A 17,180-nucleotide genomic window follows, 5' to 3' on the forward strand; every position below is an offset into this window, starting at 1 on the left:
TGTCAGCAAGTGATCTACGTCACACGTAAACTTAAACGACGTCATAGTGAGCAACGAGACGTCATCAATGAATAGTTTAGATTTTGTACAAATACGGTTAGATACGTTAATAATCTCTGAACAAAACATTTTCAACAGCAATTTTGCACTCACTGTTTACTAGCGTTCAGAAAAAGGTCGCGCCATGCACCTAGTTATTTTATTGCATGGAGAAGCAAAGTGACGTCATTCGAATATCTACGTGATTCAAAAAAACAATTTTCCCCCGCCAGTCTGCACGTGTCAATATTACACTAGTTAGATATTGAGATATTGAGTAATTGTTATGACATGAGTAATATCTTACACTAGTCACTCATAACAGGGAAAATATGTTCCATATTTTCTCACTGAGAAATATTCTGCATTGGTCTAACGAACAATACTATTGGACAATTTGACGCTTACAAACCAATGACCTTGTCGGTATGACGTCATCACGATTTGGCAAAAACACAAAATGACGTAATGTAGTTTAAAGAGTTTGCAATTGTGGCTCTTCGTTTTCGGTGTTAAATTTATAACTAAATTACAAAATTATAGCAATTCTCAGAACAGTGCGTAAAGTGGTTTACATCGTTTCTAACTTATTTCACTCGGGACATAAATTTGATAATAAATGGTAACTCGTTTATTATCATATATATATATATATATATATATATATATATATATATATATATATATATATATGTCTTACACACCCGTTGGTGAGAACACAATGCGATATTTTTGATAACACATAGTTAACAATTTGAAGACATCCGACTGGCTGCTCCTAGGTGATGACCAGGTCACCAATACTATACGTCCAATAAAAAGACAGCAAATCTATTACGCTGTGAGGTATGGTTAACCTGGAACGCTACAGGTGCAGAGGGTTGTAAATACCTTTTAGTTGATAAAGATGTTAAAATTTGCTTAAAACCTGGTGTTTGAGGATATGTAAGAAATAAATTTCCGTTTCCGTAATTAAATTTCCGTTACATTAATTACAACGTAACGTCATGTCATTGGTCTAGACGTAGCAACGGAAGTTTGTTAATTTTTCGATGAACTTAAAAATTATGTCATCAGTTTGCGGATGATTTTTTTTTTGTTCATACACAGATGGACGCAAAAGAATTACAGACAACAGCAACAAAATAAACAACAACAACAACAAAAAAAATCATCCGCAAACTGTGTAAATCGATCTAACAGCATTGCGTGGACTCCCATGTCCAGGTGACATTTTATCTATAAATAATAATTTAAATATCGACCAATTACACTTCGCCTTTTATAGCGTTATTCGGGAGCATACAAATTATAAAAATATCGGGCGAGACTATTTATGCAATAGGCGAACTTGTTGGTCTATTTCAACATTAAAAAACAGGGGGGAAAGTGAAGTAATAAAGTCTGAATTGTATACTAGTATAAACAGATTTTATGGCTATACCATCACGGGTTTTTTCATCTGGAAACAAATTTTAAATAAACATTTATATTGAAATTAGTTTCCGGCATACTTCATAATTCACCCGAATCATTTCGTATACCCTTGGCATAATTCCGAATGTTTTCATTTTTTTTTCAAATCACTGGCATGATTTTGCAAGTAAGGTTTTGATTGGTCGAATGAAAGGTCAACTGGACATGAGCTCCAACGCGCTGCTGTTAGATCCACATGTAATAGTGGAGCTAATTTTAATTAGATTGTAAATCGACAAAGCCGTTCACACATAAGTTTGTGAATAAATAAATAAATTAATTAATTAATAAATACATGTATAAATAAATAAATAAATACATGTAAATAAATAAACAAACAAATAAATAAACAAATAAATAAATTTTAATATGCAGCAATTACACTAGATGATGAGACTAAGGAATAAAGTAAACTAGCATTATGTATCTTAATTCCAACATTGAACATGAATGCCAAATCCTGCCATTGCATTGCATTCCACACATTCGATTTTTGTTTCCCCTCCATGTCTCACAGCCCTAAAATCAATCGGCCTTTGATGTACCATTTGTGGTGCACTGGCTGGAACTAGCATTAAAGTTGAGGTTTTGTGTTGAATATGCAAATCAAAATTTTGAAGCAAACGTTTGGCTAATTCAGTGTGTTGTTAGTGTTTAAAAGTAACCCCACATAAAAGGTATTGACCTAGGGTGACACCCCCCACCCCCCCCCCCCCCCCCCCCCCCCCCCCCCCCCCCTCATACACACTTTTCAAAGTTGACCTATACTGGAAAATGATGCAGGACATCATCCTACATGGAATAACCTTGGTGGTCGTTTTGACTCTCTCGGGTAGAACGAAATCCTAAAAAATGTGGACTCTGCTTCTGACTATATTAACAATCTATTAGTACTAGTGATGGATTTATCATAACCAAGTAGGCTACCTTCTCTTTCTTTTTACAACAACATTGGACACAGATGCAGCAAAGCCCACTCAACGGAAGCAAAACAATGAAAGCTACTCCAATGATAATGCAGGTGATAAAACCGGCGTGAAGGTCTGAAAATATGATCTAGAAAAAAAAATATATAAAAACATTATATTAATTACTCTCTCTCTCTCTCTCTCTCTCTCTCTCTCTCTGTCTATATATATATATATATATATATATATATATATATATATATATATATATATATATATATATATAATAAAAATTATAAAAGATAACAAGTGTACAGTATATATGTATTTAAAAACACATTTACCACATTTTGTACATTATGTGTATATACATTTATACCAAATGTTTGTGTTTTTATCACCAGCTGGAATATTAGTCCATTAGCAAACCTGATTAAATGACAGCCATCTTGTATGCTCTTTTCATCAAATAGATGAGTATTCCTTTAGCAGTACAGGCAAATGGTGACCATCTTGAAATGTTTTATAACCATCTTGGAAATTGGTGGCTAATATTATTTTTGTAAAAGGTAACTCAGTAACATTATATACACCACATTTCGTGCTTTTATCATCAAGTAGACGATTGTTCCGTTAGCAGCAGCGGTAAATGGTGGCCATATTGAAAAATTGTGACCGTCTTAGGATTTCTGGTGAATAATGTTATTTTTGTAATAAGTGGCTCAGTAACATAATATATACCAAGTGTCATACGTGTATCACCAAGTAGACACAGACACCATTAGTTGTAATGGCAAATGACAGCAGTCTTGAAAAATGACAGCCATATTGTAATTCCAGGTGGCTAACGTCATTTTTGTAACAAGTGACCCAACAACATTACACATACCACATATCATGCTTGTATTATCAAATGCACGATTTTTGTGTTAGCCGTTGTGAAAAATTATGGACCAAACAGAAATAATTTCCGGCGGTGTTTCTGTTTTAAGCCCGTTACTTTTCCTATAGAAGATTGTTTTGGCCAAATATTGTATACAGTTCAGTGGGTATAAGACATAATTAGGCCCATACAATATACAAATAATTAAAACCAAAAGATAACATACAGAGACAAAACTAATCCGTCTATCATCTTACCTTCATTAAGTCTTCTTTAATGTTCAATTTTTCATTAAGAACTCTTCTTATGGTATCTGGAGAATACAACATTCAACAGTGATTCAGGAGCGCATCGCAAAATGCTAACCGTTCTGTACAAATGGACTAACCACCACTGGTTTAGACGGGGGTGGGGTGGCGTACTTTGCATACAGTATTCAACATCATAAAGTGAGACTTTTTCTCTTTTTTAATTACCCGATATATAAAATAACTAAATAAATAACTTTATTTGTTGATAAGCTTTTAAAGGCTGGGTGGGGGAAAATGCTAGCTGGATATGACCACTCTTGTTTTTTCCTATACGCCATACCAGATCAAACATTTTTAATGTTTTTGTGCCAATGATCCCAGTGTGGCTTGACGTTAGAGAAAAGAAAAAGTGTTTTGGAAAAAAACAAAAATAGGTTTTTATGTGCAGTGTGTAAAAATATAACTGGCCACTATATGAATGAAATAGCAATGATCGCCCATATTGAAGAATGTCGTCTAGGATTTTTTTTTCTTGTTGTGTATCCTGCTAAACTATATTTGATTATCCTTTTGTCGGATAATCGTTTTGTATGTATGTACGATGAGAGGAAGGAAGGAAAGAAATGTTTTATTTAACGACGCACTCAACACATTTTATTTACGGTTATATGGCGTCAGACATATGGTTAAGGACCACACAGATATAGAGAGAGGAAACCCGCTGTCGCCACTTCATGGGCTACTCTTTTCGATTAGCAGCAAGAGATCTTTTATATGCACCATCCCATAGACAGGATAACACATACCACGACCTTCGATGTACCAGTCTTGGTGTACTGGCTGGAGCGAGAAATAGCCCAAAGGGCCCACTGACGGGGATCGATCCTAAACCGACTGCGCATCAAGCGAGCGCTTTACCCACTGTACGATGAGAGAGAAGGCTGCTAAAGGAGTACTTAGAGTTCGAACATTCCGCCAAATTTGTTTAACCTATAAAAACTATATTTTCTTATCAAAACATAGGGGTGCTAAATCTATTTCGCCAGGCCAACGAATGTGTGTATATATATAGTAACATAGTGCTAATTATTTTCTTGTGGATCGGTTTTGTCAGTCAAGTGTTTTCTAAGCACTTAATATAGCTGAAGGTATATTCTGTGACATCACAATGGTGATTTTCGATTGCATGAATTTGGCCCTCTTATTGAGTTAGCCGGAACTTTGGCGAGGTCCACAGGCGAAAAAAAAAATCATATCCCGATTTTTAATGTAATTTCTTTCCAAAAAAATGTGGTCAGAAAGCAGCTAGGCTAGCCAGCAGAAAACACCTCAGAATAGCCATAGAAAGGGTCAATTTTTCAGACCAATCTGCTAGGACAGAGAAATTAACTTTACATTTTAAAGAAATATAACCAGAATGACACACGTGTGCCATAATGATTTCACATGCACAACGAATGACGTAATTTTGGGAAGCGACGTCATAACTTAAAGGGAAATTCCTGAGTTTGCTGCAACTTTTAAGATGTTATCGACTAACAGAGACTTTTTAACGATTGTAATTACATATCAAATATATTTTTCTGCATGAAATATTAGTGGCTGTATATTAAATGTGTTTCTGGCCGTTCTGATATTTGTACTAGGTTAAATTTTATTGTATTTCTTAAAATATATTTTTTCGTACGTACGAAATTATTTGAAGACAAAATCCAGTTTGGGCTTCTTACAAATATTAAGACGACCAGAAACACATTGAATATACAGATACTGATATTCTAAACAAGAAAATATATTGAATATGTAAGTTTAATCGTAGAAATATTTTATTAGTCTGAAACATCTTACAATGTAGCAAACTCAGGAATGTCCCTGCAGCTTCCCCATTCTTAGACCAAACAAAATAAATTTCTGGTCAGCACGCGCGTCGATCTTGACCCTGGCGCATCAACTTTTATTATTATTATTATTATTATTATTATTATTTAAGAATTGAACGTTATATTTTTGACGTTAGTATCCGGAATATTTTTATTATTTAAGCATATAGAACAGAAAATCCAATTACGTTTGGTGCATATATGACACCGCACTCCGCATCCGTTTCACTACGCTGGCTTATCCAGGTCAAAAACAAAGCCAGTATTTTGAAAGTGGGACACTTCTGACGGGCTCGTACCGATATCGGTTTTTATTGGCTTATCACAAGTATAGAATTCCCCAACAAGAGATCACGTGAGATTTCGCAATTTTTGAACAAATTTAACTGTCTTGATCGAGGGGTCGTCTCATATCTCCAAAACATATTTATATCCATAGAGGTATGGTACAACGCCTTTCCAGTGGTCGGTGGGTGGGGGATTTGCCTTGAAATTTTGACAGTGGCCAGCTGTTGGCATACGTGTTACATGTATGGGGGTGTTACTAATTACGTAACGCTCTAGGGGTAGAGGAAGAGAGTACTGTGTTCGATTTACGTAACATTTTTCAAGACTATATGTTATTTTTATTTATTACTTAGACCTAAAAAGGTGTTTTTTTAGAAATGCGCGGTCAGTCTAGGATCGATCCCCATCGGCGGGTATATAAAAGACAATGGTATGTGATATCCTGTCTGTGGGATGGTACATATAAAAGAAAATGTAGCGGGTTTCCGAGGCGCGTGTGCAGGGATTTCAGCGGGGTTGGGGTTATAGACTGTGTTGAGCCATGCTTCCCCAAAAAATACATTTCACAATTTTTTTAAGCTTGGGCAAGTAAGGGTTTCGACCTCCAATACCCTCCCCCTGCACATGCACCCGATTCCTCTCTAAGATTATATGTCAAAATTACCAAATGTTAGACATCCAACAGCAGATGGAAGGAAGGATAGGATATGTTTTATTTAACGACGCACTCAACACATTTTATTTACGGTTGTATGGGGTCGGATGATTATTAAATCAATATGCTTTATCTTTGATGTCATTAAACACACACACACACCCCTAACTTTACCCTTTCCAAACGAACTAATATTTATTTGAATTTGTCGATTTTAACACGTAAAATTAAGAAGTGAAAACGTTCATTGTCTACTTTAGTATATTTTATTTTAAAAATATATACATGATTAATGTGTTACTAGTATACAAACTAAACTTTGAAACTTCTACTAACACTTTATAAAATATCAATTCTGAAATAGGAAGGTACGACTGTTGATAATACATTGTCAAGATCAAACCTGTTTTAACTAAAAACTCTAGTACCGTATCCTCAACCGAACGTTCTTCGTACAGCGCAAGATTTCTCTTTTAATTTTTTGAGACGAACCCTACAATTTGAAATCGCAAACGCACGTGTTAACTGAAACTGACAACAGGCTGTCGTTTTTGCTTTGCCGAGCTATGGCGGCACAGGCGACGAATCAAGCGTATACCGCCGTATGAGAGCGACACTGGATATTGGTACTAAGCGAAGCGATAGAAATATGTGAGAAGGCTACACGTGAGGTAAGATTTCTGAAAATTACTACATTTAGAAGTAACATACATGAACCAGATTTTACACATTCATTTATAACAATTTCCGCCATCAACCAAACCTAAAAGTATACTGATTCAGTTGGATATTTTTGATAAAGCTCATTAAACATGTGATCTAGTACCGGCAAAATGTTGCGTCTGTCAACTTTATGTGCAGTAAAAACAGTTTCTAATGACTTAGATTCATACTTATTATGTCATTTCTGTTTGATTATTTTCTACTATTAACGTAAATGTCTCCGCCAAAACTTTCGTATCTGTCATCCGACATTGTGACTGTCGTCTGTCAGTTTGTCACTGTCACTCACAGTGCAGACGATATTGGGATAAAACTAGAAATGATCGAATCCTCACGGATTCTGTTGTTGACGTAATTGATAAAAAGTAGTTCCGGTAATAACATTCTGTTTTTAACACCAAACAAACCGCCGCATCGAAACGTTTTGACATAACACTATTTTACTTTATTCCTAAAGGCCGTCCCACATTAGCGCAGCGCGTCGCCAGCAAAAAATCAATTCCAATGAATTACCATATACATACCACCACTAGCGCAACGCGTCAACAGCGCGTCAACGTCGGGGTTTTTTCGATCGTTCCAAAAGCAATTTTTGCTGCTTGCTGCTCTGACGAGCACAGAAATATGCAAAATGCACTAAAATCCATCTCGAAGGTAATAATTTCTCCATATTATACCAAACCATCACCTCATCCATGCAGGCGCGGATCTAAGGGTGGGGTGGGGAAAAGAAAGTTAAGGGTCACAAGTGTGCTGTGACCCCTAAATATGTTTTATTCATGTAGGCACAGTAGCTACACCTACTGCACTAAGACAAATGCTTATTCATTATTCTAAGCTCAACAAACTGAGCAAACACCTAAATTAGGAATCCCTTTAAAAGTATACTGAATCTACCTTTGTTTCTTGTATATTTCATAACAAATGACACTCTCGCCAATGTTAAGTGGTTAATAATGCATATAAATCACGAGGTTGGAGCTTTAAAATACATTCATTTAAAGCGACAGTCTCAAAGTTGCATAATGACCAAAATATTTATTTATTCATTTATTATTATTATTTTATTTTTGTTGAAGTGTAAATATTATATCTTGAATTGAATATCACCACCATCACCTACCCTCACCTCCTCCCTAAGAAAACCCCCCAAAACCATCCCAATAATTTTATTTACTCCTATGGGGTTTTTTCTGCAGATTTATACTTTTGAAACATCCAATAAGGATGACCCACAAGTACGACATAATGTTACATTTTGGATTTGACAAAAAAATAATAATAATAAAAAAATAAAATAAAATAATTTAAAAAAAAACCCTGGCTGTTATTTTTATGCATGAATATTTTTATGTATTTTATATGTTTTACATCATCAGTCCTGCCTGTGACGGACAATGAATTATTATTATTATTATTATTTTTAAAGATTTATTGCCCCCAGAACATAGGCAGTGAACAGGTTGGGGAGCCGTGGTCACTGCCTTACAAAGTACATATTTAAACAATAGTATCTAAACAAAATATGCCATTTGAATATGTTAATGCTTTCTATGATAATTATAAGACGGAGAGAAAGAGAGAGAGAGAGAGAGAGAGAGAGAGAGAGAGAGAGAGAGAGAGAGAGAGAGAGGAGGGGGGGGTGGGTGCAACAGCAGTAGATAAGTATAAAGAAGTTGTGGGTATATTGAGAGAGTACTAGATAATGACATTTTAATTAGTACTCTATTTCCAAGTGAACTTTCAAAGCCTTATTTTTAATTAAAACATTCTTTCAAAGAGTGTTTTATAAATTGTCCATTGCTTATGAAATGCTTCATAGCTGCAATTTTTGTAATAAATATATTTTTCTATTTCAAAATTATTTTGTAGAATATTTTTCTCGGCATTGACATGTAAATTTCTTTTTTGTATTTTCATACTGTAGATATAATATTTTATGTTGATAGTCAGCCAATTTACAAAATCACCTTTTTCGTTGTTGATCATGCCTAACATAACTATGTCTCTGCTTAGAGTAATATTAATTCCAGTTTCATTTCTTATACATTCTTCTATTGCTTCCCACAGAGAATGTAGTAAACTACATTCAAATAAAAGGTGTTGTATGGTTTCAGGTGATTTGTTGCAAAAACTACAGGCATTGGAATCAATATAATTAATCATATTTAGAAATTTGTTAGTTGTAAGAATTCTGTGTATGATTTTATACTGAAAGCAAGATAATGTTGTGCTTTTGACAGATCTAAAGGGTAGAATGTAATATTTTTCCCAATCATATATATCATAGATATATCCTTCTTTAGAATATTTTATTTGTGATTTTGGAATGGTGGTTTGAGCGTTCAGTAAATCATATATATGTTTACAACCTTTCTGATCTTTGAACAAAACCTTTAAGTTATATGGAAGAACAGGATTTTGTAATGCTATCAAAACGTCATGATTTAAATTATCTAGGTTGTAAATGAATGATTTTATAGCACTGACCAATGAAGCATATTCCAGAAAAATGGGTAATTATGTCGTATTTCTCTATGAACTGTTCATATGTTAGAAAGTCTCCTTGTTCATTCAACAAATCGTTAATAAAGATAATACCTTTTGATATATCGTTTTAGTATAAATGGCTTTTTATCTATACATATTTTACTGTTAAACCAGATATGGACAATGGATTATTACTCTGGATAGTTATGCGCTACTTTTATTCTTTGTCAGGCGCGGTACCAGTGGGTGGGGAGCTGGAGCTGCGCTTTTCAATTGGTTATTTCGCTATTTTCCGTTAAGTTACGAAAATTGCCGAAGACGTTACCATAAAAACACCAACATTTATTTGACGTGACGTCAACAATGCTTTGACACTTTAATATGCTTATTGATCTCAAAGCGATACTACGTACATTCTTTAAGTTCAGAAGTATGCGAATAGAATCGCTTTTTGATACATTTTATAAGCATATTTATTTTAAATGTTTACTATATAGTACTACTACTACCTAATGACGGCATTTAATTACTATGCTGTTCAGTTGCAATATGTTCTGCAAATGTTGAATGGATACGTTAATAGAGGTAAGTGTTTGTTTGTTTGTCTGTTCAATTGTTTACAGGCCCATAGCCAATAGGGGGTCGGGGTCGACCGACCCCCCCCCCCCGACCCCCCCAATCGGTGACATTTTAAAAATTTCAATATTCGTCAAAGCTTCGCGTCCTTCGTGCCTCACCATAAGCCTTAACGACCAACACCTGTCAAAAATCTGGCTACGGGCCTGGTTTATCATGACCGATGAAGTGCATTGGCATTGTTTGTTTGTTTATAGTTATTTTCATGTGTATATTAACTTCCGATTTTTAAACTTTTAGCATGATTTCCTGGGTACACACTTCAGCTATCTGCACTGTCTATCCAGGACAGAGGGTTAGCGGTTAGTGACAAAGAAGTCGGTATAGTGCAGTGCCGTTGCTAGAGGGGAGGGGGAGGGGGCAAGAGGGGGGAAAAATCCGGAAAAAATTATAGAAACTTAAAGAAAATTCTCTTCTTAACCGTTTAAGGAGTTTTAGGCTATTAACTACTCAGTTGCCCCCCCCCCCCCCCCCGAAAAAAAAAATCCTAGCTACGGCCCTGTAGTGGCCTCACATCTACCCATTGAGTCGTTAAACTAGGTTTGGGTTGGAGCCTGTACCAAGATGCGAACCCAGTACCTATTAGTCTTAAGTCCGTTGGCTTAACCACTACACTGAGGCCGGTAGTGGGCATTTGCGTAGCCAGAAATATATAGCAGGGGAGGGAGGCACTCACATTGAGAGGAGACGCCCGATATATCATGATTACCGGTGGCTGTAAGAGTATTCCAGAAGTTGGTCACTTCGTCTTAAGGTTTCTGCTCAGTATAGATGTACTCAGCTAATATCTAAGTACAGGGACAGTTAGGGAGTAGGGCAATGACCCCAGTATTCGACCAGTGTATGTAATTAATTACCATACTCGTTTAAACTGAATAGTATATAGATTTCCCAACGTATTTTGAACATACGCGACAGGGTGAACATTCTTTCTTCCGGAAACGCAATAGCAGATGATAACCATGTGAATGAACGTAAGTATATATTCATCGGCTATAGTGATAATATGAACGTCGGCCATTTTTATAGCATGCTATTACACCATCCAACATCCCGTGAACATTTGCAATACTTTTAATCCATTTGAAATCTTTGAAAATGTTTTTAAGGTTTTTATTTATAATCAAATGGAGCTGGCAATGCAATGTGACCTCAGTCATTATAATTTCGATCACGTGACCACGTGATCAAATAATGACATATGCTAGAAAGGGTTGCCCCAGTATTCGACCAATAGAAAAGCTTGAGGATACATTCTCAAAATAAACTCTCAATAACCACAAATTTACTACTTTTATGTCTTTTGGTGCTGTTTGTCAGGACTTACAGAATTATGTTTTCTTTTATTTTCAGTCTATTGTCTGAACCAAATTGTTAACTACTACGAAAAATTACTCTTCTACCTTTAATTGCCGTTAGATTTCCTCCAAAGTTTGTCCAGACAAAAATCTTGAAAAAACCATTACAATGACACAGATTCCACATACCAGATGATAATTATGTCACCTATATCGACTTCGCTGAGAGCGCATAGGGCAAAAAGCATGTAATTTTGTGCCAGCTGCCATTTTGACTTTTTTTTGAATATTCTTCAAGAGGGGTGAAAGGATAGGACTTAATCTAACAACGTCATAACATGTTATGACATAAAACCAAACGTGATGACATCATATTATTATTATTTTTTAATTATTATTATTATTATTATTATTATTTTTTAATGATACCACTAGAGATCATTGATTTCATATTAATTGTGTCACATACTTTGGAGGCTTTCACCCCTCTTGAAGAGTATTCCATAAACAAGCAACATGGCAGACGGCAGAAAACTGCATGTATTTTTTCCTATGCAATCTCAGCAAAGACGATATCGGCGACATCGTTGCAGTCTCGTGTGTGTAATCTGTATATTTGTAGTGGGTTTTTTTTTTCGATTTGTGTCTGGACAAACTTTGGAGGAAATCTAACGGCAATTAAAGGTAGGAGAGTAATTTTTTTTAGTTGTTAACAATTTGGTTCGGACAATAGTATCATTATCTGGAAATTGAGATAGGACCAAAGAGACTGTTTATCAGAATGTGTGTATAAGCATGTGCGTGCATGCGTGCATGACAGGTGTTAAGGGCCTGCTACACGATACGATAGAATCGGACCGAGTTACTCGTACGAGTCACTGGCACGAGTCAATCGGACCGATTGAATCGGACGTGTTGCCACACGGTACTTGTCAGTCGTATGAAACGTGACGTCATTGAAAAAAATATCCTTCCTGTAAACATGGTAAACAATGTTGTGTATTGATAAGAAGGCGGCTGTCGTAACGTCTCTGTATTTATATAAATGACTGGACACACCCAACAAAGAGTTGTGCCACTGATACAACTCTATGAGCTGTTGGGTCTGTACCCAACGACAAGCGAACAGAGTTTTCCGCCATTACACTCAGAACGTCAACGTTATCTGCGCCACGATCTGATTGGTCAACGTCCCCAAACGTCCGATTCAATCGTATGAAAATAGAACAAGTTCTAAACTTCGACTCGTACGGGCCGATTCAATCGTATGGCATGCCACACGTTACGATATGCTTGTTGGCGTTGCAATCCAAGTCACTCGTACGAGTCACTCGTATCGTGTAGCAGAGCCTTTACAGTTGTTAAAATCAACACTTTTTGGATTTAGTTGTTTTATATATGCTGTATTTACTATAAAATAAACTTCAAAGTTTAGTTTTATTAGTTAATTAGAAAGTGGTCGAATACTTGGTCAGCTGGTCGAATACTGCATACTGTTCCTTGCGGCACTCAAACCTACTTTAGTCGGCGTATACCGCATGAACAAAACTTGGGTCTATTCAATGAATAGCATTGCCAGTAAGTATTTACGAAGAAAAACAAATATTAACAAATGCCAATAAAATTAACATGTTATAATCCTTTCTTTCTTAAAGCCGCACACCCTAGTTCCATCCAGCGAAAATAAATTATAATTTGGTTAATCTACAAACCTGTAACACACTTAGATCACGTTTTTATCAAATGGAGTGAAAAAGCAGGTTTTATATCGATAAATACCATGGGAATCCCCATGTCCCAATTGCTTGAAATAATTTTGAAAGTTAGTATTCTGATGTCACCGGTAGATGTTGCTCGAAGCACAACAATGCCTACGTCACGACAAATTTCACAGACTTGGGGTGCGTTTCTTTCACCTATCCTGGACATGTTCCAACTGTTCTGTCCTGGTTGTATCCCCTCTCCAGATATCGTAAGACTTAGCAAAATTATTGGTTTTAAGGGTTTGTAACGTTTTGTATTGAGATACTTACTTGTCTGAACTTTATTGTTACTGAAAATGTTCACGAACTGTGAAGAAAAATCTCACAAATGAACAACAACAAATCGGATGTTGATCGCGCGAACCGTGCACGAGAAAACAAACCGAACCAAAATGATAACGGTCACGTGGTATACCAACGTCTGTGACATTGAAATGGAAATATCCCCTCTAAAAATAGATTAGACCTTGTCTGCTCAACGGTTTTTTCTCAGACGTGCGTGCGATTTATGAAATACGAAAAATGCATTTTGTGGTATTACAAAAACCAGGATTACCAAAAAACACTTCAGGTGAATGGAACTGTATATTCTAAATAATAAACGGTAAGTAAAGTGCAATTTTATTTGTGAAAAAATGGGTTTAATAGCGAAAAACAACGCCGTAATGGTTAACAACTAGCCGTAACTAGGGTATGTCCCTTTAAGTGGTCGAATACTGGGGTCGTTGCCCTAACACAAGACACACATAAATGGATACCTGCTGCGTGTGAACCCTAAAGTTGGTCGAGCTCAAACATCGGAGGTACCAGCCAAAACCACTTCCACGCTGTGCACACTGCCATAACATAACGTTACTATCATATATCTGACGTTGTTGTTTGGGGATACCTCTGGTCTTAGAGAGGAAAGCCGGTACATTTTTCCATTAGTAGCATATGCACCATCCCAGAGACAGGATGGCACATACCACGACCTTTAATATACCAATATACCAGTCATGGTGCACTGGCTGGAATTAAATTATCCCAATGGGCCCACCGACGGGGATCGATCCGAAACCGACCGCGCATCAAGCGAGCGCTTTACCACTGGTCTACAATCCCGACCCCCATTCTTCTTCAAGATCATACATTGTTACAACAAAGAGTGGAAGTGTACACTAACACGTAATCGTGATATTCTGGCCCGCCCCTCCTAAATTTTGCGATAGTTATAATTTTTATTATATATTAATTTTCAGTTTTTTACGATCCCCCTCTAGATCCGCCACTGAAAGCCTACGGTTTTCGAGAACTAGCAATACTTACTCAGGTTGTCCTCTGGTTTCATCATGTTTACAAAGCCTCTAGGAAGCGAATAATATTCTTCACCTTTAGAAACCTCAACCGTTGGCAGTGTTTTAAATTCTACATTTCCTTCAGGGATGTGAGGAATCCAACTAACCGTTCTGTTGTCAAAAACAATATTGCCATATTTGTCGTCACCTCTATGATATAAATCGTTGGACGCTACCCTACAATTGTTAATTATCAGATTTAAAGCTATAATTAGCACAACTGCGTGCATATTAAAGATATTATTATCCATATAGATACAAATAAACGGTTCTTGGATAACCGTATTAGAGCCAGGATGAATTCATGAACCGCTGTGACGTCATGCAACTTGCAAAGTATCTAACCTGAGTTGTGACGTCACGTTTACCGCCGTTGTATCATCGTACACAGGAAATTGCGAGCTTCGAAGTGAGATCAAGGCAAAACACCAACGCATCCATGTAAGTTATGTGCCCTTTTCTTTGATCTTGTGCAGATTTATGTTGAAGGGACACACATATTCATATTGACTGTTAATGCAGCTAGCGGTCCAGAAACCCGCAGCTAGTCATTTAGTGTACACTTCCGTTCATACACTGTGGCATATACACACACATATTCATATTGACTGTTAATGCAGCTAGCGGTCCAGAAACCCGCAGCTAGACACTTCCGTTCATACACCGCAAAACCGTGCGGCGGCAGCATCATATGTGACCGAGGTATAATGCAGGTAGCGGTCAGGGGCGTATCGTGATCTGGACCGGGGGGGGGGTCTAATCTATTTTTAGAGGGGATATTTCCATTTCAATGTCACAGACGTTGGTATACCACGTGACCGTTATCATTTTGGCACGGTTCGCGCGATCAACATCCGATTTGTTGTTGTTCATTTGTGAGATTTTTCTTCACAGTTCGTGAACATTTTCAGTAACAATAAAGTTCAGACAAGTAAGTATCTCAATACAAAACGTTACAAACCCTTAAAACCAATAATTTTGCTAAGTCTTACGATATCTGGAGAGGGGATACAACCAGGACAGAACAGTTGGAACATGTCCAGGATAGGTGAAAGAAACGCACCCCAAGTCTGTGAAATTTGTCGTGACGTAGGCATTGTTGTGCTTCGAGCAACATCTACCGGTGACATCAGAATACTAACTTTCAAAATTATTTCAAGCAATTGGGACATGGGGATTCCCATGGTATTTATCGATATAAAACCTGCTTTTTCACTCCATTTGATAAAAATGTGATCTAAGTGTGTTACAGGTTTGTAGATTAACCAAATTATAATTTATTTTCGCTGGATGGAACTAGGGTGTGCGGCTTTAAGAAAGAAAGGATTATAACATGTTAATTTTATTGGCATTTGTTAATATTTGTTTTTCTTCGTAAATACTTACTGGCAATGCTATTCACTGAATAGACCCAAGTTTTGTTCATGCGGTATACGCCGACTAAAGTAGGTTTGAGTGCCGCAAGGAACAGTATGCAGTATTCGACCAGCTGACCAAGTATTCGACCACTTTCTAATTAACTAATAAAACTAAACTTTGAAGTTTATTTTATAGTAAATACAGCATATATAAAACAACTAAATCCAAAAAGTGTTGATTTTAACAACTGTAAATGCTCTGCTACACGATACGAGTGACTCGTACGAGTGACTTGGATTGCAACGCCAACAAGCATATCGTAACGTGTGGCATGCCATACGATTGAATCGGCCCGTACGAGTCGAAGTTTAGAACTTGTTCTATTTTCATACGATTGAATCGGACGTTTGGGGACGTTGACCAATCAGATCGTGGCGCAGATAACGTTGACGTTCTGAGTGTAATGGCGGAAAACTCTGTTCGCTTGTCGTTGGGTACAGACCCAACAGCTCATAGAGTTGTATCAGTGGCACAACTCTTTGTTGGGTGTGTCCAGTCATTTATATAAATACAGAGACGTTACGACAGCCGCCTTCTTATCAATACACAACATTGTTTACCATGTTTACAGGAAGGATATTTTTTTCAATGACGTCACGTTTCATACGACTGACAAGTACCGTGTGGCAACACGTCCGATTCAATCGGTCCGATTGACTCGTGCCAGTGACTCGTACGAGTAACTCGGTCCGATTCTATCGTATCGTGTAGCAGGCCCTTAACACCTGTCATGCACGCATGCACGCACATGCTTATACACACATTCTGATAAACAGTCTCTTTGGTCCTATCTCAATTTCCAGATAATGATACTATTGTCCGAACCAAATTGTTAACAACTAAAAAAAATTACTCTCCTACCTTTAATTGCCGTTAGATTTCCTCCAAAGTTTGTCCAGACACAAATCGAAAAAAAAAACCCACTACAAATATACAGATTACACACACGAGACTGCAACGATGTCGCCGATATCGTCTTTGCTGAGATTGCATAGGAAAAAATACATGCAGTTTTCTGCCGTCTGCCATGTTGCTTGTTTATGGAATACTCTTCAAGAGGGGTGAAAGCCTCCAAAGTATGTGACACAATTAATATGAAATCAATGATCTCTAGTGGTATCATTAAAAATAATA

The 17,180-nt window shown here is 36.8% G+C and overlaps 2 protein-coding genes across 4 annotated transcripts in view; one reads left to right on the forward strand and one right to left on the reverse strand.

Annotated features, from left to right (window-relative positions):
• LOC121384719 (prominin-1-A-like) overlaps positions 1 to 14,954 on the reverse strand; it is an 87,429-nt gene extending 72,475 nt beyond the window's left edge. Inside the window, exons 1-3 of one of the 2 annotated variants that reach the window (XM_041515236.1) lie at positions 14,599 to 14,952; positions 3,564 to 3,619; positions 2,443 to 2,571 (exon numbers count right to left, since the gene is read on the reverse strand). In XM_041515236.1, the coding sequence (XP_041371170.1) occupies positions 2,443 to 2,571; positions 3,564 to 3,619; positions 14,599 to 14,878 (465 nt within the window). In that variant the 5' untranslated portion in view covers positions 14,879 to 14,952. Of the gene's footprint in view, positions 1 to 2,442; positions 2,572 to 3,563; positions 3,620 to 14,598 lie in introns of both variants that reach the window. The other variant, XM_041515237.1, reaches the window with a different exon arrangement.
• The window catches only part of LOC121384720 (prominin-1-like), a 42,468-nt gene continuing 35,269 nt past the window's right edge, over positions 9,982 to 17,180 (forward strand). For both annotated transcript variants that reach the window (XM_041515240.1, XM_041515238.1), the window contains exon 1: positions 9,982 to 10,178. In XM_041515240.1, the coding sequence (XP_041371174.1) occupies positions 10,106 to 10,178 (73 nt within the window). In that variant the 5' untranslated portion in view covers positions 9,982 to 10,105. The remainder of the gene's footprint in view (positions 10,179 to 17,180) is intronic.

The sequence above is a fragment of the Gigantopelta aegis genome, chromosome 10 (assembly GCF_016097555.1).
Source record: "Gigantopelta aegis isolate Gae_Host chromosome 10, Gae_host_genome, whole genome shotgun sequence".
NCBI lineage: Eukaryota > Metazoa > Mollusca > Gastropoda > Neomphalida > Peltospiridae > Gigantopelta > Gigantopelta aegis.